Source organism: Mastomys coucha, unplaced genomic scaffold (genome assembly GCF_008632895.1).
Source record: "Mastomys coucha isolate ucsf_1 unplaced genomic scaffold, UCSF_Mcou_1 pScaffold1, whole genome shotgun sequence".
In the NCBI taxonomy this organism is placed as follows: Eukaryota; Metazoa; Chordata; class Mammalia; order Rodentia; family Muridae; genus Mastomys; species Mastomys coucha.
The window spans coordinates 58,516,476-58,541,015 of record NW_022196891.1 but is presented as its reverse complement, the minus strand read 5'-3'; the positions used below and the strand labels follow the sequence as shown (position 1 = coordinate 58,541,015).

Below are 24,540 nucleotides of genomic sequence, written 5' to 3'. Positions count from 1 at the left end.
TCTATTTCTTTTTGGTGACCAGTAAATATAAACCTCTCTTTTTATATAGTTCATACACATTTATGCACACCCTTTAAATAAGCTCTGTAGTGAACACCCATGTAAGTAATCTTTGCTCAAATGTATAAACATAACATGGATGTCTTCCACTTTTATGTGGGTTCCCAGGATCAAGCTCAAGTTTTTGGACTTACACAAAAGAGCTTTTGCCAGTGAACCAGGTCTGGTGGCACATGCTGAACCATCTGGTTACCCCAAGAACTCTAAAAAAGGGATTGGGGACAGGCAAGGTGGTCAGTGGGTAAAAGTCCTTACTCTGTACAACCTGGCATCTTGATTTAATCCTCAGAACCCACTTAAAAAGCTAGATGCTGTTGACACACATTTAACTCCAGCATTCCTACTGAGATAATAAGCAGACAGGAGAATTTTAAACAGGTTATATAGGAAGGCAGAAACTAGAGACCCTTCCTTGAGGTAGAAAGCAAGAACCAATTCCCCAAAGTTATCCTCTGACATGCACATATGCACTGTGACACCATACAGACTTGTCACAGATACATATACACATACACAAGTAAATTTTTAAATTTTAAAAAGAAGGGTGTTAGAACTTGAGATGTAGCTCAGCTCAGTGGTACAGCATATTTGAGGCCCTTGGTTCATTCCCAGCATAGCAGACCAAGGGGTGGCGGGCAAATGGTGGCAATGGAGGTGAGCAGGGGGCAGTTAAGGACACTGTAATGAGAGAGAAATGCAGAAGGAAAAGCTTGTGGGAAGGGAGATAGTAAGACTTAAGTTCTGGGTTATATGCATGGTAATAAACTAATAAACTTAAGTATGTGGTATATGAAGGAAGAAGGGCAACAAAAATTATGGAAGTCTAGACTTCATTTTATTACTTTAGGAGCCAGTTCTAGCCTATAGATCAGTTTTGTTTGGACTGATTTTTAGGCATGTGGTGGATAAGCAGAAAAAAGGAGAAAATAATAGTAAAGAAATGAACATAAAAGAGTTCTGGTAGTTTATCTGAAAGATTACCTGGGGTAGATCTATATTGAGGAGAATCCACCAGCTCCAAAAGTTTCAGCTTAGAAAGTTGAGTGCTGCCCTGATGGGTTAAAATACACACATAAATGAGGAGGTTTACATGCCTGCAGCAGCTTTCCGGACATGTTAGGAGTTGTGTCTAAGAAGGAGCCAAGTAGAGATACCTGGCTTATAAACGAAGAGAAAAGAGATTTATGCCGGAACATAATAAGTCATGAGTCAACCAATGTGCAGAAGGTTCTTCAAGCTGTGGGTATGCATGAGGGAAAGGAAAGGCAGGAAGGGCTCCCAGGTACCATGGGGTTAAGTGGGGCTTACAGGGAAAACAAGTCAATATTCTAAAACAAGTAGGTCGTTATCTGCAATTCATGCTTAAAAATCGTAGCAGGTAGATGTAGTTGATTAGATGGCCCCAGTGTGGCATGCATGTACATACAACATGTTGCTCACAAACACCTCTTCTTACCTTTCTGGAACACAAGAAAGGTTGGATGCTGAGCTTCATTTGTAATCTTATCTTCGTTTGGAGATTGCTGTTACCCAGTTCCTTCTGGTGAAGTGTTAGGACAAAGCATTGAGGGTCCTCTAGAGCTGTTTTCTTTCCTGACCCTCAGGGAGAGCAGTTTGCTTGCATGGTTACTTTTGCCCCATAAGCAGTGATAAGGTATTTTGGAGTTAAAACATTCACAACCTACTTCTAATTTAAAAGACAGACAGGGGCTAGAGAGGTGGCTTAGCAGTTACAAACCAAGTTTGGTTCCCAGTACCCATATCAAGCAGCTCACAACCCCCTGTATGTAGCTCCAACACCAAGAGAATCTGAAGGCATGACCTCTGCAGGCACCTGCACGCGTGTGCACATACACCCACACATACACCAGTAGGCCTAATTAAACATAATAAAAACAAATCATTTTAAAATAGGAAGCCAGGCTTCCTGGAATTAGATAGGAAATCTAGTGTTTAGTAGGTGTCCTGTTGTGTAGAACCAGCATTGTGAGATATTGTTTATTTATTTACGCTTTTGAGAATTTGTTTATTCAAATCTCTATTCAGATATGTTTTCAAGTATATTTGTAACTGTAAATGAGTGTCAGCTCAAACAAATCTTAAAGTACAGATTTTTAAAGGTTGTTGATTTCCAAATTGGAAAAAAAAAAGGAAAGTGAAGTATTGAGGATTGAAGCCAGGATCTTACACTACTAGGCAAAGGTTTAAAAGAAGAGGTGTACATACATGTCTAAGAAAACATTCCACTCCACAAATCTTTGATTCTAAATGCTTTAGAGTGAAAGGTATTGTTTTCTAACATTTTTATTGTAATTGTTTTTAAAATTAGCCATTTGCAGACAATGATTACCTAATTGATACTGTTGTTAGTATAGTCGTGGGTCTTGGGAATATTTGACTGATGTTTTTCCCAACTCTAGATTAGTCCAGGAATTTCTATTCTCTGACCTAGGGTAGTGAGTATTGTCAAGTAAAACCAGCCACAGATGACTGGTTTGCTGCTCTGCTGCTGTGCTAGGATGTTGGTGATATCTAATGTCAGTTAGCTGACAGTGTTAGCCAACAATAGTTCTGTAAGTCCTTCGTCACTGCTTCATCATTCTACACAGCAAATATCTGTCTCCTTATCCACTCCTCCCATGATCTATTACCTCCTCTTGACTGCCCACAAGTGATATGCAAGTTAATCTCCAGAGGAAATTCTTCCCTCTGCCTAAGACCCATTTCTTCTGTATTTTAATTCTACACCCTATTACTCTCCAGTGGGCCATCTTACCTCTCAGATGTTCAGAATATTTATCCCATCAGACAAAGAAGACACGGGCATAAATGAGCAAGGTATAAACATGATCTATTTCCAGGTCTCTTCTAATTTCTTATCACAGGTACCTAAGAAAACAAAATACACAGGGAAAAAATGCTTTCTTCCATAAAACTCTTTGGAGGAAATGAGATTAGGGAAGGAGATTAGATTTTTAAATACATTTACAAAAATAAATAGCAGAAACAGGAGAAGCAGATCTACTATATAAAACTAAATTCAATTTCTAGAGCGAAACACTTGTAGAGTTAAATACAAGTTTCCAGAATATTTTAAAGTAATATCTCAGCCTGCCAGTGACCCCTAACCTTATGCCCTCCTATATACTAGGAGAGCAGGAGAATACAGTCATATAGCTATATGTTTGATTCTTTTCTCCTAAGAAGAATAACAGGCACAGAGCAGATTTCCAAAAATCACTTCTATTTTAAGTACTTGGCCCAGTTGTCTAAGACATCTTGTGATAATAATGCTCTGTATTTGGAGTCAGAGAACCTAATTCAGACAGATTTCAACATTATCACTATTTATGAAGTAAGCACAGTTGTCCCCACTCATACATAATAGAAATAGAGATGAGACATCCACTAGCTACTTTTATGTCAACTTGACAGAAGCTAAAGTCATCTGAGAGAAGAGAACCTCAATTAACAAATTTCCTTCATAAAGTCAGACTGTAGACAAGCCTGTAGGGCATTTTCTTTTTTTCTTTTTTCTTTTTTCTTTTTTTTTTTTTCGAGACAGGGTTTCTCTGTGTAGCCTTGGCTGTCCTGGAACTCACTCTAGACCAGGATAACCTCGAACTCAGAAATCCGCCTGCCTCTGCCTCCCAAGTGCTGGGATTAAAGGCGCGCGCCACTACCGCCCGGCTGGGCATTTTCTTAATAAGTGATTGATGGGGGAGGTCTCAGCCCATTGTGGGTGGTGCTATGCCTGGGCTGGTGGTCCTGGAATCTGTAAGAAAGCAGGCCGAGCAAGCCATGGGGAGCAAACCAGTAAGCAGCGCCCCTCCATGGCCTATGCATAAGCTCCTGCCTCCAGGTTCTTGCCCTGTTTGAGTTCCTGTCCTGGCTTCCTTCAGTGATGGACTACAATGTGAAAGTGTAAGCCAGTTAAACCCTTTCCTTCCCAAGTCACTTCGGTCATGGTGTTCATCACAGCAACAGAACCACATCTTACTAAGACAAGACAGGGTAGGTAATTTTTCCAGCTTAGTAAGTGAAGAACTTAGCCTGGCATTCTTGCATGAGAACTAGATGAGAATGTTTGGAGGATGTGCTTCATTTTGACAAAAGCTCATTTATGAACAGCTCCTTAATGGGCCCTTGATCCACGTGATGTGGTGTAACAGCATGCAGACGAGAACAGAAGCATTTGCTCGCCAAGAGCTTTTATTAATTGCAGGAGAGGGCCAATATATTATGTAGTTATGAAGAAACATTGAACAAGGTGAACGGTATGAATTTTTTCATATAGGATGGTCTGATAAGCTGGTAATCAAGCAAATGTATGAAAGGAATAAGGGAATGAGCTCTACATATATTTGGGGGAAGAATGAATAAAGGTATAAAGCAAAAGAAGTTTTGACTTGTCTGCAAACCAGCAAGAAATTCTGTGGCTGGAGAACAAGGGGAAGTTAGGATATAGGGTCAAAGAATTAGCGGGGAGAGGTTCCAGCGAGCTGCAGAGCTCTCTTTCCTCTCTGTTGAACATTTTAAAAAAGGATTTTGAGTACAGACATGGCTCTAAAGATGTGGTTTACTTTCCCAAAGGGACCTTTGATTGCTGTTTGGTGAAGGGAACAGAAATCTGCAAAAGAAGAATCAAGACCGTCATCCATGAGAATGTTGTAATAGTCAGATTGAGAACAGGTTGGGGATAGCCAACGTTATCTTCACAATAATGTTGAGGCCTGTAAGAAAGAGGGAAACTGGGGCTGGTGAGATGGCTCAGTGGGGAAGAGCACTGACTGCTCTTCGGAAGGTCATGAGTTCAAATCCCAGCAACCACATGGTGGCTCACAACCACCCATAATGAGATCTGATGCCCTCTTCTGGTGCGTCTGAAGACAGCTACAGTGTACTTACATATAATAAAGAAAGAAAGAAAGAAAGAAAGAAAGAAAGAAAGAAAGAAAGAAAGAAAAAAGAAAGAGGGAAACTGTGGGGTTCGCTGATGGTTGGGCTTGAGGGTGTGATAGGAAGACTCTAGGAGTTTTGGATGGAGCAACTGGAAGAATGAAAACCTTCTCTGTTAATCTGAGGAAACTTAAGGGGGAGAATCAAGGAATTGGTTTTAGTAATAGTGGGACATGACCCAGGTAGGAAATAGGAGTCCTTTAGACATTTGTTTGTGGGTGATGAGAGCTATTATGTTAGATTAATTCCCCCAAAAATGTTTATCTGGAGTAGAGATTTAAGGACTAGGACTTTGAAGAATGACTTCATTCAGGAGTTTCTTTCACTCAGGTATGGCAGTGCATGCCTTTGATCTCAGTAGTAGAAGGCTAAAGCAAGAGGATTATAAGGTGGAGGCCAGCCTGGGCTACACAGCAAAACCCTGTTTCAAAAATTAAAACAAGCATAAGAATTACTTTCTAAAATTGAAAAGCATTTCCTTAGATTGTAGAAAAAAGTACTGTTAATGCAGTACGCAGAACACAAAGTGTATGTGTTGATGCATATAAAGCTGTGATAGACTGTGACAAGTGTTTATACATTTTGTTGATTGGGCCTTGCTGTGTACCTCAGGCTCCATCTACCCTTATCCTCTCTGGTGCTGCAGTTACAGGTGTGCACCACCACACCGTACTTAATGCTATACTTTTTATTATTATATGTAAGTACACTGTAGATGTCTTCAGATGCACCAGAAGAGGGTGTCAGATCTCATTACGGGTGGTTGTGAGCCACCATGTGGTTGCTGGGATTTGAACTCAGGACCTTTGGAGGAACAGTCAGTGCTCTTAACCTGCTGAGCCATCTCTCCAGCCCAATGCTATACTTTTAATAGAACAAAGGAGTTAGGAAAAAAAATTAGCTTAGCCACATTATGCCTAGGTGAAATAAAAAAATACTTAATTGTTGAACAATACTATCTTATTTGATTAATTTCATATTAATTTTACATAATTAAAATTGGAAGAGTAACACTTTGGTTTCAACATTTAGTATCAGTGGTATGGGAATTTTCTAGTTAGTCTTCCTTCTTCAACATTGATTTTGTTTTTTCTTTTAGAAGCTTGTTTTGTACCAATGTTACCCATTGTTTATTCTTCCATCATCTCCTACACACAAGACAGTTGAGAACTACTAGGAATACCCAGTGGTTAAAAGCACTGACTGCTCTTCCTTAGATCAGAGTTTGGTTCTCAATACCCACATGGCAGCTCAGAACTTTGGTTTTCTTCAGTTCCAGGAGATCTGATTCCTTCTGGTCTCTGCAAGTACTAGGCACATGGTACACAGATATGCATGCAGGCCAAACACCCATATACATATATACATTAAATAAATAAATCTAGAAGCTTCCTTGATGGTTTATATGGGTGGTGAGATTATCCTTTTTTTTAAAAAAAGCTATGCAGAGAGAACTAGATCTTTACTTTGTTCATTTATTTTCCTTGGGCTTTTGATTTCTTATACAACATTTTTTACTAATTTTTTGAGATTATAATATAATAATTTTTTTATTTTCTTTCCTCTCTCCAGACCCTCCCATGTAGTCCTCCCTACTCCTCTTCTGGCTCATAGCCTTTTTTTCACTAATTGTTATTGTATGCATATATGTATATGAACATGTATATGTGTGTATGTACATATATATGTGTATATATATATGTGTGTGTGTGTGTGTGTGTATTCCTAAATATAATCTTTTACTTTGTATGTTATTTGACATACAATATAGGTTGATCATATTCTTTCTTTTTTCCCAGATCTTCTCTGATCCTCCCTAGTGTTTTATGATAAACAAGATCGACAAACTTGTTTTTCCTTTTTTAACATTCCCACCACACTTTCGCCTCCCTCCTCTCCTCCCAGCCCCTCTCCCACCTCCCTTCTGTATCCCCCTTGATCCACTCCCTCTCCATTTCTCCTAAGAAAAGTGCATGCCTTCCGTGGATATCAACGAAGCATGACATATCAAGTTGCAGTAAGACTGGATACCTACCCTCATATTGAAGCTGGACAGAGTGACCCAGTGGGAAGAAAAGGGTCCAAGAGCAGGCAAAAGAGTCAGAGACAGCCCCTACTCCCACTTTTAGGAAGTCTCACAAAAGGCCAGGCTACATAACCGTACCATATGTGCAGAAGGCCTACGCCAGTCCACGCAGGCTCCCTGGTTGTTGGTTCAGTCGCAGTGAGATCTGTGAGCCCTCCTTAGTTGATTCTGTGGGCATGTTCCTGTGGTGTCCTTGCCCTTTGGCTCCTGCGATCTTTCTTTCTCCTTTTCCACAGGATTCTGCAGAGCTAAGGCAGATGTTTGGCTCCTGATGTTTGGCTGTGGGTCTCTGCATCTGTTTCTATCAAGTGTTGTATGAAGCCTCTCTGATGACACTGAGCTAGGGACTAATCTATGGGTATAGCAAAGTATCATTAGGAATCACTTTATATTTTAGGAAGATTGACAAACCAATCTTAATTAATAAACCAAATTAACAAAAAAGCAAATAGAAGGCTCAAATTAGTGTAATTAGAAACAAAAGGGGTATATTACAACATGTAAAAATGAAATTTAAAAAAATCATAAGGACCTATTTTAAAGTCTCTGCTTATTAACCAGACATTTTTAATATTAGGATACAGAGATAGACTATATGATGTTTCAGTTCATCTGAAACATAGAAAACATAGACAAACCACATTTTCTAGATATTAATAAAATAAGAGTTAATACAAAATATTAATGGCATATACTATATACAGATAGAAAAGAGTTGAATATGAAATAATATAGCTCCATAAGATTTTACAAATTGCAGACTGTTTGGGATCATGAGACCCACTGACTCAGTTCATCCTAGAATATAGCCATGTGGTGGCACATCATGTCTGGCCTTGGAGTATTAGGGTACTATATAATTAAAATTAAAATTGGATTTGTTTTTCAGGGGAACAGGTTTTAAATTCTGAATCTACTACTATGTTGCCATGTTATCTTTTTTTTATTATTAAATTGTTTATTTATGTATTTATTTATTTACATCTCAAATGTTGCTCCTTCCTGGTTTCCCCCTTGAAGAGTTCCTCCCCCTACCCCCATTTCCCCTCTGAGAGGGCAGCCTCCCCCCAATCTTTCCTCCCTCCCCCAACACAGACCCCCACCATGGTGTGTCAGGATTCTCCTGTAACCACTCAGCTTTAAGTATCACTTTTTAACCACTCAGCTTTAAGTATCAATTTTTAAGCTGTCAAGCATATACAACGTTGCTTCTACCGGAGGTTGGAAATTATGAACAGTTTGTGTTTATGAACGGCTTGTGTTGAATCACCTGTGGACTGAAGCCAACCAAAAATACTAAGATTGAGATTAAAAGTAATATAATTTTAACAATAAACTGCTAGTGGAGACGGAAAGAACCATGTTCTATGCTTTCAGCATCGTGCCTTTGTCATGGATTGCAGTTTCTGCTTCCTAGAATGTCCTGTGTATATCCTCTCCTCCCAGGGGACCCTTGTGACCCTCTGTGCTTTATTAAACTATAGCTGTAACAGTAATGTAGCTTCGTGGGAAGGAAACTGATAGGTGGGCTGTAAAAGATAGTCACAGGCAATTGGTGTCTGAAAAAGACTTAAATAGGGCTGACCCAGTCAGTGAATAGAATGCTCGAGTTACCTATCTCCATCTTTTTTAAAATTAAGTATTTGTGTGTGTCTGTGTGTGGTTGTGTGCACTAATGACAGTGCCCTCAGAAGGCAGAGGTATGAATTTCCTGGAGCTGAAGTTACTGGCTTCATAGTATGGGTACTGGGAACATTACTCTGGTCCTCTGAAAGAGCAATACATGCTCTTAACTAATGAGCCCTCTCTCTGTTCCCTATCCCTTTTTAAGAAGCATAATACCTTTGGAATACCAAAGAAGTGCAGTGATCTAATTCACTTAAATTATGGGAAGCCCCAGTGTAATGTCCCTTTTATGCAACAACACAAATCTTTAAAGTAATTAAATAGTTTATATCTATCACATTCAAACCTCTATGGGTGCTATGGAACAAATACGTCAGTATTTTGCCTTTGCAAACTATAAGATTTATTGATACATAATGTACAAACATTCCACATATTTAATGTATACATTATGATGGGTTTGGACATATGGGCACATACGGGCACACCCACTGTATTAGTTTCTTTCATTCTGGCTGGGGTGTTTGTTTTGTTGATGGCTGTTGGATGTTTTTGGTTTGGAGTTTTGCTTGCTTGGTTCAGGTTGTTTGTTTTGAAATCAGATCTACTGTGTCACTGAGTTGGCCTGAAGCTCAGTTTACTACCTCAGCCTTCTAAAGCTCTAGAAAACAGCACCAACCTATCACTGCAGCTTGTTTGCCCTCTTTCTGACTATTCATGTGTTCCCACTCTAAATAATTCAGTTCTTCAGTTGCTTCTTGATGCACATTTGAATTTTCTTCAGTTCACACAAAAATCTTTGTGTATTATATAACTGATAGACATAGATTCTCTTTCTCTGTGTGTTCATGATTTAATGATTGTGAAATTCTAATCATTTGTCAGTTATTTAAACTACTGTTTACTGGGCTCACACCTCCATTTCTAGGTCATAATATGAAAATTGCTTCCCATAGATTAACTGAAATAACCTCTTTAAAGATAATAGAACCTTAGCTATGTTTCAGAAACTAAGAAATAGTATTGAAATGTGGGGGCCGGCAAGATGGATTAGCAGGTGTGCATTTGACACTCAAGCCTAATGATCTAAGTTTATTCCCCAGAATCCACTGCGGAAGGAGAAAACCAGCTTCAGAACATTATCCCTGATTTCCTAACACAATGTTCAGTGTGTGTGCGATTGTGCACACAGATAACACTAATGATAAAAAATAAAAATAAAAATAAATCATCTCACATCATCTCATCATTTTAGCTAGAAAAGGGGAACTTAAGTTCAGTTTTGTTATGCTGAGTCTAAAATCCATTTTGTAGGCCTCTTTCTCCAAATTACTTGACTTCCCATATTTTACTAGTGAAGATCTCCATGATTGAATCAAAACAGTCTGTATTTGATATAGTTTCCTGGGCTTTTAAAGAGAGTGGTACTGAAATCTGTATGACAAATAAGAATACTTATTTTGAATTGCAAACAACCCCACAAACTTTGCCCTTCTTGTAGCGCTCACAGGAACTGACTCCGGAAGAGTGCCATGGCTCACTCTAAAGCAGCAGGAGACCTGCTCAGAAAGAATGGGGCTTTGAGAAAGTCACTGGGAATGGAAGTGGCTTTATCTGTAGAAGAGGGTATTCTAGATGAGCTGATGATGCATTTTATTTCAAATGTTGAAATATTTGAACCACTCCACTTAGGTTGTGGGCTTGGGGTGGGCTTTTGTTGGTTTTGTTTTTGCTTTTTCAGATCTTAAAGAAAAGTAATTTTTGTAGCCTCGAGCTCTCTGTTTCTTTTTAAGATTTATTTATTTTTATTTTATGTGTATGGGTATTTTCCTTGTATATACACTGTGTGTGCAGTATCCTCAGAGGCAGAAGAGCATGTCAGATGCCCTTGAATTACAGCTTGAACCACACATACTTAATATACAGGAAATACCCAGCATACAGACTTCAACTGTGGGTATTTATATACAAGTACAGGTCCCAAGTTCCAGCTGTTACCACCCCATCCTAATATATTTACTTGACCAGAACCAATAGCAGCAAGTTGCAGAATAACCTTTAAAAGAGGTCTCCTTTCCCTGCTCTTTGTACCCACATTCTTGACTAAGCAGAATGTATGTAACTCTTTTCTTGTCAGTTGTTTTGTTTTTAGCTGCTTGTGAGACACTCTTCATTTTATAATTAAATCTAATCCTGTGTATAACACTCTTGTTATAGAAAAATCCAGACTTCCAAATAGCTGGTGTAAAATTAAACTTTCAGAAGATTATGTATAAAGTAAAGAATGCCTGTAGACCAACACATTTCTTTCTATCATAGTAAAGCCTGGCTGAGTCAAACTGCTCTGACACATGTGGGACTTTTAAATAAGGCTTGTTATATTTAGAATTCCTGGACCCAAAGTAATCTAATCTAATGTTAGTCTAGAAGCTTTTAAGAGTGGTTCTATTCTTAGAGCCCACATTTGGGCAGACCACAACCACCTGCAACCCTCGTCCCAGAGGACCTGATGGCCTGTTATGGATTTCATGAGTACCCACACATACGTGGTTCATGTGCTGACACTCAGGCGCACACATACACACGTAAAATAACAACAAATATGTTTTGAAAATGTGAGTCTTTTTTTTTTTTCGAGGGAGGTTGGTATTTTTTGAGACGAGACCTTGAACTTCTGATCTTCCCTCCATGTTCCTTGTGCTAGGATTATAGACCTGCTCATGATGCCCAACTTTTTATATAATTTAATTATGGGGGAAGGCATTGCAGGGGAATTAAACCCAGAGCAGTGCATATCCTAGGCAAATTGCCCACCATTAATATGCATGGTGGCACGCAGACAGGCACAGTGCTGGAGAGGTAGCTGAGAGTTCTACATCTGGATCAGCAGGCAGCAAGAAGAGACATTGCTACACTGGGCCTGCCTTGAGCATATGAGACCTCAAAGTCCTCCTCCAGTGGAGACACTTTCTCTAACAAGACCATACCTACCCCAACAAGGCCACACCTCCTAATAGTGCTACTCCCTATTGGCCCGTGGGAGGCATTTTATTCAAATTACCACACCCAGCTAGAAATTTAATTTTTAATTTATATGAATAAGTATAACTAACTTATTTTAAAACTTTTTACATGGTTATATTACAGTAATATTTCTAATTTAAAACTGCAAGTGTGAGCCAGGCAGTGGTGGCGCACGCCTTTAATCCCAGCACTTGGGAGGCAGAGGCAGGCGGATTTCTTAAGTTCGAGGCCAGCCTGGTCTACAGAGTGAGTTCCAGGACAGCCAGGGTTACACAGAGAAACCCTGTCTCGAAAAACCAAAACCAAAACAAAACAAAACTGCAAATGTGTTACAAATACTAGATGGAAAGCTTTTATATGCATCATCTATCTTTGTGAAGTGGATACCCATTTTAGAGCTAAAGAAACTAGAAGCCAGGTATGGTACTCCATGTCTGTAATCTGCTCATGATGCCCAACTTCTTACATAATTTGATTATGGGGGAAGGCATTGCAGGGGAATTAAACCCAGAACAGTGCATATCCTATACTTGGGAGGTTGGAACAGGAGGATTACCAGGAAGGAGTTCAAGGCCATCTTAGATTATATCATGCATTCCAGGCCAGTCTGAGTTATAGAGTGACTTCCAGACCAGTCTTGGATATAGAAACCCAGTTTCAAGACAGAACAAAATGGATAAAATGATTAACTATAGCTGAAACACTTAGATAATAAATAGGAAATTTATAGTAAAATAGCCTTAGTGCTCAATCAAGTATTAGACTTGATGAAGAGAGAAAAGAAATCTTAAGATATAATAAAATATAATACTAATGGTTTCTTGATCCAGATTTATGCAGGGAAAGTAGTTTTAATGTTTCACGCTGTTCGTTTCTCTCTGTGACTGTGTGCTCAGATATTCAGTGGACTCTTTCACCTTTGACGATCAAGCTGCACTAGTTTATTTACCATCTCTCTGTTCATAAGATATGTTGATTTAGCAACAGAAATGTAAGTGCTGTACTAAAGTTACTCGGAGCTTTTCTTACTAGAGAAAACCTAGCACTTATTAAAATTAACAAAGTTTGATTTTAAGCTTTCCTTTCATTTAGAGATTGCAGAATCCTCTGAATTCTACTTGGTTCTCAGCAGTTACCCAGCATCAGGGCACCATGCTATTCTTTACATACCTTGTGCTTTTGATCCTATGATTTTGGGTGTGTATGTGGGCAGATATGTTCTGAATTTTTTAAATTCTTTAGAACCGTTATAATTGACTATATATTTTGGACACATGCTTTATTAGATTAAATAAAACTATCTTTGAGACAAGAGTTTGCTATGTAGCCAAGACTGTCCTTGATCCACTTAACTCATTCTCTTAAGTACTAGGGTTACAAGCATTCCTCGCCATGCCTGACTGATAATACTTCTTAAAATGAATTACATCCTCCCTTGAAAGTTAGAATCAAAGAAATTGAGTATTAAAAGTAAGTTTAATTTTGGAGGTTGTAGCTACCTTCTCTCCTTCCTGTCTACTCATGTAGCATAAACTCTGTTACAGGCTTCATGCCCAAGTATTAAAGCAGCACCAGGGGAAAGGGGAAATAAACACCAGCTACTTTAGGAATGTCACAAGCATCAAGATTTCAGTCACACTAAGCTTAAGAATTAAAATTTGGGGCTGGACAAGGTATTGCATGCCTCCAGCACTGAGAGGGAGAGATTGGGCAGATCTTTGTGAGTTAGACACCAGCCCGGTCTACATAGTGAGTTCCAGGACACCCAGGGTTATGTAGAGAGACTTTGTATTTTTAAAAAGTGTGATCTGTGTCTGTGACTGTGCCTGTGTCTGTGTGTGTGTATTTGTTTAAATTTGGGCCCAGCAGAATTGAATGGCTCAGCGCATAAAAGCATTTGCTGCCAAGCCTGATGATCTGAGTTCAATTCCCTAGACCCATGTGTTGAGAGAACCACCTCCTACGAGTTGTTCTCTGACCTCCATGCATGTGTCATGGCGTATATGTTCATCCACATATTCATGCATACACAAATACGCACACACTGAACAAATAACTGTAAAGAATTAAAAAGGAAATAAATATAATTAAAGTTTTTAAACAGTTTTATAGGTCTAATTTGTCTTGTTAGAAGGAGTTTTTTTTTGTAGAGAGAAATAATTTTAAATGCCTTTATGAATTTTAAATTTTATTTATTTTATATTCAAATTTTAATTTTAAAAATTACCTGTTAGAAATTTATAAGTTTAAGAACAGTCCTTTTATTATATTATTGCTTTTATCTTTTTACAGTCCTGTCATTATCCCCCTCCCGTTCCACCCTCCCACAGTTACTCATCCCATTCCTCCCCCCCCCCATCTCCAAGAGGATGTCTTCCCCCCAACCCATGACCTCGCCACTCCCTGGGCTCAGGTCTCTCTAGGGTTAGGAGTATCCTCTCCCACTGAAGCCAGACCAGGCAGTCCTCTGCTGTATATGTATCAGGAGCCTTGGACCAGCTTATGTATGCTGCCTGGTTGGTGGGTCAGTGTCTTGAGAGATCTCAGGGGTCCAGGTTAGTTGAGTCCACCTCCAGTAGAAAGACAGGGTATCAAGTGTCTTTCTACCGCTGGTCTTCTTATGGGGTTGCCCTCCTCCTCAGCTTCTTCCAGCCTTTCCCTAATTCAACCACAGGGGTCCCCGGCTTCAGTCCAGTGGTTGGGTGTAAGTATCTGTGTCTGTCTCAGTCAGCTGCTCTTAGGCCTCTCAGAGGACAACCATGCTAGGCTCCTGTCTGTAAGCACTCCATAGCATCAGTAATAGTGTCAGACCTTGGAGCCTCCCCTTGAGGCCCAAATGGGGCCAGTCACTGGACTGCCTTTTCCTCAGTCTCTTCTCCATTTTTGTCCCTGTAGTTCTTTTAGACAGGAACAATTCTGGGTCAGAAGTTTTGACTGTGGGATGGCAACCCCATCCCTCCACTTGATGCCCTGTCTTTCTACTGGAGGTGGACTCTGTAAGTACCCTCTCCCCACTGTAGAGCATTTCATCTAAGGTCCTTCCCTTTGAGTTCTGAGAGTCTCTCACCTCGCAGGTCTCTGGTACATTCTAGAGAGTCCCCCCACCTCCCACTCCCTAAGGTTGCCTCTTTCAATTCTTTCTGCTGGCCCTCAGGGTCTCTCTCCTGTCTCCCCACCCACATACCTGATCATGTTCCCCCTTTCTCCTCCCCCTCCCCTCTCCCACCCTCTGCCTCCTGTGATTATTTTCTTCTCCCTCCCCAGTGGGATTAAAGCATCGTCACCTTCTTGAGTTCTCTGGGTTACATCCTAGGTATTCTGTACTTTTTTGGCCAACGTCCACTGGTTAGTGAGTACATACCATGCGTGTCCTTTTTAAACACACAGAGTTAGTAAACAAATACAGAAGAGCAAGCTTACTTTAAAACATGAAAAACAAGCTGGCGGTGGTACACACCTTTTTCTCAGCACTTGAGAGGCAGAGGCAGGTGGATCTCTGAGTTCCGGGCCAGATTCATCTACAGAGTGAGTTCCAGGACAGCTACACAGAGAAACTTTGTCTTGAAAAAAATAAAGCACATTGAAATCATAAAAGATAGTACCCATAGGCAGGTATTCAATGTCAGAGAGGCAGTGTCATCCTCATGTAGTTGGTATCAAGGTTGTTAAGGTGCCTTAATCATCCAGACTTATACCTTTATTCCTCCACTTCAAACCAAAGAAGAAAAATTCAGTAATCCAGCAGAGGAACAAGTGTTCCCAGCTAACATCCCGGTTTGGCCCCAGAATATAACTCTTGAGATGATGCTGAGTTTTTCATTGTCAGTGGTCCTTGGATTGTGACCCCACATGAACCTTTGTCATTCACTACCGCTTTTGCTGTAAAATTAAATTTAAACTTTCTTCAAAAAGAACATGATATTTGGAAATAATCTGACACTTAAAATCATGGGTTCATATGAGAGAGAACTTTCAGTGAGAGTGCCCCATGGAAGAAACTGAGTCCTGATGCCACAAGAGGTAAGAGGGTAAATGAACTCAAAGTCAGGCAGGACTCTACTCACAGATGGGCTGGCTAGACACAACTCAGAACTGAGGCAGCGTCTCTTCCACATAAGGCCTTCCTCTATGTGAACATGGAGCCAGAATTCCCAACATTTTATAAAGAAATTTCCATCCCCATAAATCAGACCACAAAGCACTAGGAGCCCTCCCAAAACCTCCAGGTAATTTCATGTTTTCTTACCTCTTCTGAATACTTTAGAGTAAGAAGAGAAGTAATAACATTTCCATCTCTCTTCATCCTCTCATTCCTGTAGGTGTACCAACATTCGACCAGGAGAGACTGGAATGGATGTAACAAGCCGCTGCACCCTTGGAGACCCCAACAAACTGCCAGAAGGGGTTCCCCAACCTGCTCGCATGCCCTATATCTCAGACAAGCACCCTCGGCAAACCTTGGAAGTGATCAACCTTCTGAGAAAGCACCGGGAGCTATGTGATGTGGTGCTAGTTGTGGGCGCTAAGAAGATATATGCCCACCGCGTCATCCTGTCAGCCTGCAGCCCCTACTTCCGAGCAATGTTTACAGGAGAGCTGGCAGAAAGCCGGCAGACAGAAGTAGTGATCCGAGACATAGATGAGAGGGCCATGGAGCTACTGATTGACTTTGCATATACCTCCCAGATAACTGTGGAAGAGGGCAATGTTCAGACCCTCTTGCCTGCTGCTTGCCTCCTCCAGCTGGCAGAAATACAGGAAGCCTGCTGTGAATTCTTAAAGAGACAATTAGATCCTTCTAATTGTCTGGGCATTCGGGCTTTCGCTGATACGCATTCTTGCCGTGAGTTACTAAGGATTGCGGACAAGTTCACCCAACATAACTTTCAAGAGGTGAGTCATGGGCTAGGGAGATGGCTCATTGGGTAAAGTACTTGTCATTCAAGCACAGAGACCTGAGTTCAGCTCCTGCCAACCAATTATAGGACCCTAGCATGGCAGAGGCATCTGTAACCCCTGCAAAGACTGAAAGATCCTGGGGCTTGCTGACCAGCCAGTCTACCTGAAACAGTTTCAGGCTTAATAAAAAATCTTGTCTACCTTCAAAAAAAAAAACAGGTGAAGAGTGATAGAAGAAACCCAGCATTGACCTTTGGCCTCTATACAAACATGGATGAGGAAAGTGTGCCACATGCATGTGTATGCTCACATGTGTATATGCGCATATACAACTTGCACACCTACACACAACACACATACACACATAAGTTGTACTAAGTGGTTTGAATATATTCATAACTTATTTGGTAAAAGAACAGTAGGGGACCAGTGAGGTAGGTAGTTCAGTTGGTAAACCTGAGTTCCATCCCCAGAACATTATCCTCAGACCTCCACACTCATGTTATAGCATGTGTGCGCGCACACACACACACACACACACACACACACACACGTAGTAGTAATAGTAGTAGTAGTAGTAGTAGTAGTAGTAGTAGTAGTAGTAGTAGTAGTAGTAAATGCTTTTTAATTGAAGAGATTCATATGTGCCGCAGGCTGGCCAGTCTGGGCCTCTCAACTGGGGTAGAGGGGTTGGGGGGGAGACAGGGTCTTGGTCAGGTCAACAAGGTGTTGGCGAAGAAATAATGGCAGACACAACACAGGGAGTGCTGAATCTGAGTGTATTTCTCAAAAATGGCATCAAACTTTTACAGTCATTACAAAAGAGAAATGAAAAATGTGGCAGCTCAGCGGTCAGGGTACATCTGAGGCTACCTGAAACACACTGGGTCTAAAGCACCCACCTCTTCTGGACAGGCACTGCACACACACACACCCTCTCGCCCCCGCCCAAGCGCTCTGGGCCTGGGACCGCATGAAGCTCAAAGCTAGTCTCAAACAATCTGCTGCTGACTGTTGCACTCTGTCTGTCTGTCTGTCTGTCTGTCTGTCTGTCTGTCTGTCTCTCTCTCTCTCTCTCTCTCACACATACACACACACTCACACACACACACACACACACACACACACATACACACACTTGGCTCAAGGTCCCACCCATCCTTAGTAAAACGCCCACTATACTAATCTTCTGGGCTAGTACAGACGTGTCCCATTCTTGCTAATTCCTAGGAGTGGTTCAGCTGCCTTTCATGACTAAGAATGAGGATTCTACTTGACCTTGCTCTGGGATAAGTCTCCCATTCTATAAACTTCCATGCCCTACCCCCTTTACTATCTCTCTAACAGTGCCGAAGGCAATTAGTCTGGATGGGTAACATTCTTTGCGAAATTCTAAACCAGGGTTTGGCTAAGATGTTGGAACATTGGTAAAGATCAGAGAGCAATGTTCAATTTTGTCTAGCTATTAGTAAATCATATCTTGGTGGGCACCTAGCACGTGAGTTCGCAGGACATATCTGGGCTACCTCTGAGTTGGGGATGCCACGAATGAACTCCAAGAAACTGGCTTCCTTTTGAAGCTTTTGCCTCTAGTCTGTGGCCAAGCTTTTTGGGCTCATCACAAGACTTCATTGGAGTGGGCGTGGCATTATGGATTTATGTTCTAATACCTGCCTTAATCCTGTTAGTGAGTTTTAAAGACCAATCTTATAGCTACCAGCAAAAGTTGATTTTCTTTCTAATCATCTTCATGAAGAGCTGATAATTAAGCCAAAACATGGTTTATTTAGGCATGATAGGACATGTGCACTATAGAAGTGATTTCCTACAGCATTTCCCTCCTGATTAGATAGATTATTTAACAAGGCAAGTTATGTACCATACTACTTGGTAAATTAATAGTTTAAAACCAAAAAAAAAAAAAGTTTAGAAAATACCAAAAGAATTTTCATTAAATTCACTATTTTTCAGTTATTCAACATGAGATGAGACAGTAACATTAAACAATTCCTTTATGACTTTGAAATGAAGCATTTCTGAGTGACTAATCTAGAAAGGCTAAACATTAAAATCTATTAATTTTATCACACACAGAAGCCAAATATAAATTGAGGGAAAGATTTGCAGTTTGTATCACTATCAAAAGGTTAATGTACTTAATACATCAAGAGTACTGGTAGATTGTACCCTTGAATAGCAGAAAACTAGACAAGACACACACATACAGAAATTCAAATTGTCATTCTATATCTGAAAGTCTACTTGTTTGTTCACAATAACAGAAAGACAAAACTACAGTAAAGTATTTTTTCTTCCACCTTTGTTTTTTTAAGACGGTGTCTGACTTTTTAGCCCAGGCTAGCCTTGAACTCAACACCAGCGATCCTCAGCCTCTTAAATGCTAGGATTATGAACACATGCACCATATCTGGTCAAAGAACCACTTTCAGGTTACAGATATCCTTAAATGTAATCATGTACCCTCTTGGTGAGGCTGTGGACACATAGGTACATTGCTGGTGTGAATAGCATGGGGAAACTTAAAGACTCTATCAAAATTACCTTTTTTTTTTTTTTTGGTAGCTTCAAACTTATAAAGATCTACCCACATCTTCCTCCCAAGTGCTGGAATTAAAGGCATGTGCCACCACCACTTGGCTTCAGAATTACTCCTTACACCTACTTTTAAACTCAGCATTCTCTGGAATTTATATTACACATACTAGAAAGTAGAAGAATTTGAGAACATGTGTTGGAGTTCTATGTTCAGTATTGAACAGGCAACTCTTTCTATTGATTTCTGTTCCTTGAGGTTAGATTGAGATTAAAATTTAATTCAACACTGTAAGTAAGCTGTGGTATAGTCCTTTTAAGTGAGATATAACCTAAAAGCCATAAAGGAAGAAATTGGTAGATTCAGCTTTTTAAATATTTGAAACTTTTTAATATTTAAAACAGTTTATTAAATGTAGTCAAATAATCTATACCAGTCCCTGGAGTGAAAAGGGAGAGCCTTTACAGCCTTCCCCGTACTGAAGGGTGGTTAGCAGAGGACACTGGGTCAGAAGTGCAGAGTTTGTTTCTTTTAAGAAGACTTTCAAAGAGCTGGAGCATGGGTCAGCGTTTAAGAGCACTGGTTGCTTTCGTAGACTCCCAGTGTCCCAGTATCTACAATTCCCAGTATCTACACGGCAGCTCACAGCTGATAACTCCAGCCGAAGAGATCTGACGCCCCTGGCCCCCTGACCTCCGTGGACCACAGGCATGCACGTAATATATACACATGCATGCAGGCAAAACACTCATAAACTTTTCCAAAGAAGGCTTAACATACATTGAATATATTTACTACCTATATGTATATCTTATGACCAGGAAGTTTCTAAAAATTAACATTAAGGTCATTGCCTGAAGTAAATACAAGCATTTTGGAACTAGAAAAGAGTCAGATTAGTAAGGAACCCAAGTTGATAGTGAACTGACAGCAGTCCTGCCTCAGCCTCCCAAGTGCTGAGCTTGCTGGCACAAGCCACTATGAGCAGCTTGTTTTGTACTTCGTACTGAAGTTTCTTTGTTTGCCCATTGATGGATACCTAGACTGAGTCACTAACTTGGCTGTTCTGAGTAGGGCTGCTGTGAAGATGAGTGTGGAGGTGTTGCTGTCTCCTGACTGATTCCTTTGATTTTGTATCTAAGTCATGCAGCAGACCATTCTCTTTATTTCTGAGAACTTGCATACCAGTTTCCATAGCAGATAAGTTAATGTACATTCTTAGTAACCATGTATAAGAGGTCTTTCCTACCCTCATTTTCTCCAGCATTTAATTTTGCATGTTTTCTTGCCATTCTGACTATGGCAAGAGAAAAATCTCAGTGTGGTGGTTTGTAGTGTTGGGCATAGAACCCAAAGCCTTGCAGATGGTAAGCGAGGTCTACCCCACTGGGCTGTATCCCCCAGCATGGTAACATTTGGTCTTCAATCTATGTATTAGAGGGGGAAAGTTAACTTCTGATGAAATTCTGAAAGAATGTTAAGGCCTTCTTTGTGTGTGTGTGTGTGTGTGTGTGTGTGTGTGTGTGTATGAGTACACTAGCTGTACAGATGGCTGTGAGCTATCGTGTGTGGCTGCTGGGAACTGAACTGAGGACCTCTGCTGGCCCCACTCACTCCGGCCCCGCTTGCTCAGCGTAATTCACTGTAGCTGTCTTCAGACACACCAGAAGAGGACATCCGATCTCATTACAGGTGGTTGTGAGCCACCATGTGGTTGCTGGGATTCGAACTCAGGACCTTCGGAAGAGCAGTTAGTGCTCTTACCCTCTGAGCCATCTCACCAGCCCTGTTAAGGCCTTCTTAAAGATACACAGTACTGCCGGGCGGTGGTGGCGCACGCCTTTAATCCCAGCACTTGAGAGGCAGAGGCAGGCGGATTTCTGAGTTTGAGGCCAGCCTGGTCTACAGAGTGAGCTCCAGGACAGCCAGGGCTATTCAGAGAAACCCTGTCTCGAAAAAAAAAAAAAAAACAAAGAAAAAAGAAAAAAAAAAAAGATACACGGTACCAAAATTGTACTTAGATGATGAAACTGGGAACTACTTGTATGTAAGTAGACAGTCAGATATAACCATCCCTGAAGTTTTGCAGGCCATGAAGGCCAGAACTCTTGTTAGAACTAGGCCCAAATGTTGCTTCTAGACATTGTAGAACCACATAAAACACATTGCTCCCAGTTACATATAAATTCCACAGCACATTATTTGATGTGTAGATAGGTCCTGGTTTATGGGGGTGTCCACTCCCTAATCTAGCAACCCTGCCACAGAAAGTGAATTGCAACCATGTTCATTACTACTATCTGGCTAACTAGTTACTAAGTGTAACTAAATGTAGAGGTTACATTTTGACTATATTGCCTAAAAAGTCACATAATTACAGCATAGTGTTATAAAAAGGTAATAACTATAGCCTCTGACTGCTTAATTTTGTGGTTTGTATTTTCCCTGATATTTTGAAGAAAACATTCTTAATCAAATATTTAAAATGTTATTAAACCCTATCATATCCTGCTTTTTGATGAACAAGAAAAATAGCCCTGTCCCAAAAACAATCTATTGTGCTCATTAAAGGCAACAAACACCACAGAGTCTGAACTTTTGACAATATCCTGCCTGTGTTATCAGACGTGACATGTAGTGTAACAGAGAAACCTCCTAGAAGGTAGCAATAGCTGCTTTCTCCCTGCCCGTTACATCATGACCAACAGACATACAAGACCTTAACTTTCATGGCCAGCCTGTATAAGAAAATAGCCTAGTTGCCATGTCATCTCCATTCTGACAGTTCTCTAGATGAGGGCAAAAGTAAGCATGGGTGTATTTGTAATTTCTCACAAGAATATTATCATAGAGATTTGGTCCTTAAAAGTTGCACTTGGTCTAATTCTTTCTTCACTATATTCATGCTTGCAGAATCGATGTATTTTCATTCCTTTTGGAAGCTGAGACCAAGATGTTTCAGCTAACCTTTTCCTGGAAGCTCTTCCTGCCATTTTAGATGTCTCTTATTATTCTGAAACTTTAATTTAGTATAGTTATTCAGCTTATTTTGAACATGAATTTTTTATTTTATTAATTTCTTTTGTTCGTTTGGGTTTTTTTTTTGTTTGGTTTTTTTTGAGACAGGGTTTCTCTGTGTAGCCCTGGCTGTCCTGGAACTCATTCTGTAGACCAGGCTGGCCTCAAACTCAGAAATCTGCCGCCTCTGCCTCCCAAGTGCTGGGATTAAAGGTGTGTGCCACCACCGCCCAGCATATTCATTAATTTCTTAAAGGGAAAAACATTTAATCTTAATAACAATTAGTTTTAGAAGCTGTTTGTGTATTTTCTATTCTTTGTCCCCCTTTGGAACTGCTTTTTTTCTCCTTGTTTTAAGCATCAACACCATTGTGGTATATAATGTTGCCCTGTGACTTAAAAAAAAAAAAGAAGCAAAAATTGTGCTTATAGGTTTGTCTCCTTTTTTGTTACCTAAATCTGAGCAGGTAATGGAGAGTGAAGAATTCATGTTACTCCCAGCCAACCAACTCATTGATATAATATCTAGTGACGAGCTCAATGTTCGGAGTGAAGAACAGGTGTTCAATGCAGTGATGGCCTGGGTCAAATACAGTATTCAGGAAAGACGTCCTCAGCTACCCCAGGTAAGAGGCGAAGAAGTCTTCTCTAAGAAACAAAGCAGGTCATGACTCTCCTTACAAGCCTTTGACTCACATGTGATTGCTTATCGTTGTGAACTGTTACACAATTCAGAAATCATATAAGATCACAAAGAAAACAAGAGTGCATCTGCTCTCATAGCTTCCAAGTCCAACCACATTTTGAACAGGAAGTGGATGGATGAGCTGAGGCTGAGTGGTTACTCAGTGACGTGTTTAAGATCATTCTGGTCGTGACTGTAAATCGTCTCCTTATCCAGGGAGATGCGTTCCAAGACACTTAAGAGATGCCTAAAACTTTCAAATCCTCCGTGTACTATGGTTTTTTTTCAGTGCATATATTCTGTAATAAAGTTTTATTTACAAGTTAGTTCCAGTAATGATGAATAGTAATCAATTATAAGCAGAGTATTTATAGTACTATACTGTAGTAAACGTTACTTAAAACTTATTTTTTAGTTCTGAATAGTTTTATTTATTATTGTCTGACTAAAGTTGATGACCAATAACTGACAACACAAAAAGCAAAATTGAAGATAAGGGGGAAGTATTTTGTTTATATTTATTTTATTATTTTCTATGTATGAATGTTTTGCCTGCATGTATGTATATACGTCACATGTGTGCATGGTGCCCACAAAGGTCAGAATAGGGCTTTGGATTCCCTGGGATTGGAGTCACAGACAGTTGTGACCTGTCATGTGGATGCTGGGAGTTATGACCAATAAGTACTTTTAACTGCTAAGCAGTCTCTCTAGCCCTGGAAAGCAGATCCTTTAGCAATCTAACAGGATATGCTCGTTAGTGAACTTGAGTCCAATTACAGAAGAGCTCATAATATTGTTGTAAGGTAAAAGTAGCGTTTTAAAGAGACGGGGCATGCTTTAGTTTTGTAACTAGTCTACATTACAGAATCAATAAAATACATTTTAGATTCACTCTTTATGCTTTCTACCTTTCTTTACTTATTATGTCCAGTTAGATCCCCAAACACTTGCTCCACAAGTCAGGAAGCATGAGTCATTACTATCCCACCAAAGTGTAATGGGAGCTCATGCCTTGATTGTATTTATTATTTCGTAGGTGCTGCAACATGTTCGCCTGCCTTTGCTTAGTCCCAAGTTCCTGGTGGGCACCGTAGGCTCTGACCCCCTCATTAAAAGTGATGAAGAATGCAGGTATGAGAGGGTGAGAAAACCAGCAATAAGCATTCCTGAGTTCCGCTACTCTGCTTACTGGCATTGCTTCTAAAATGCTGTATTTCTTATGCCCAAACCAGGGTTTTCTTGTGGGCTAGGGTCAAGAGAAGAAGGAGAGGACTGAGTTCCCAGTATTTTGTTCTATTAGTTTTCCTGGTTATTTTTTAATGTGTGGTGGTTATTGGAATAGAAGTGGCTTAAAGTAGATTTCTTAAGTTTTGATGCGTTTCCCTTTGCAAAGTCAATCCTCTACTATTATTTTTCTTGAAATAAGTAATGCTGTGTGTCTGTCCTTGAGGCTCTCTCGTTGATACACAGTGTCTCACTGAGGAATAGCATAGTTTTACTTTGGAGATTTTAGATAGAGTTGAAGCTCTTGCCCCCCCCCACAGAGTTAGAGCCCTTGCCCCTCCCACAGAGTTGAAGCCCTTGCCCCTCCCACAGAGTTGAAGCCCTTGCCCCTCCCACAGAGTT

The 24,540-nt window shown here is 40.3% G+C and overlaps 1 protein-coding gene across 1 annotated transcript in view; it reads left to right on the top strand.

The window, feature by feature from the left end:
• The window catches only part of Klhl20 (kelch like family member 20), a 44,934-nt gene that overhangs the window by 6,099 nt on the left and 14,295 nt on the right, over positions 1–24,540 (top strand). The window contains exons 3-5 of the mRNA XM_031386825.1: positions 16,075–16,648; positions 22,694–22,852; positions 23,951–24,045. Of these exons, the coding sequence (XP_031242685.1) occupies positions 16,075–16,648; positions 22,694–22,852; positions 23,951–24,045 (828 nt within the window). The remainder of the gene's footprint in view (positions 1–16,074; positions 16,649–22,693; positions 22,853–23,950; positions 24,046–24,540) is intronic.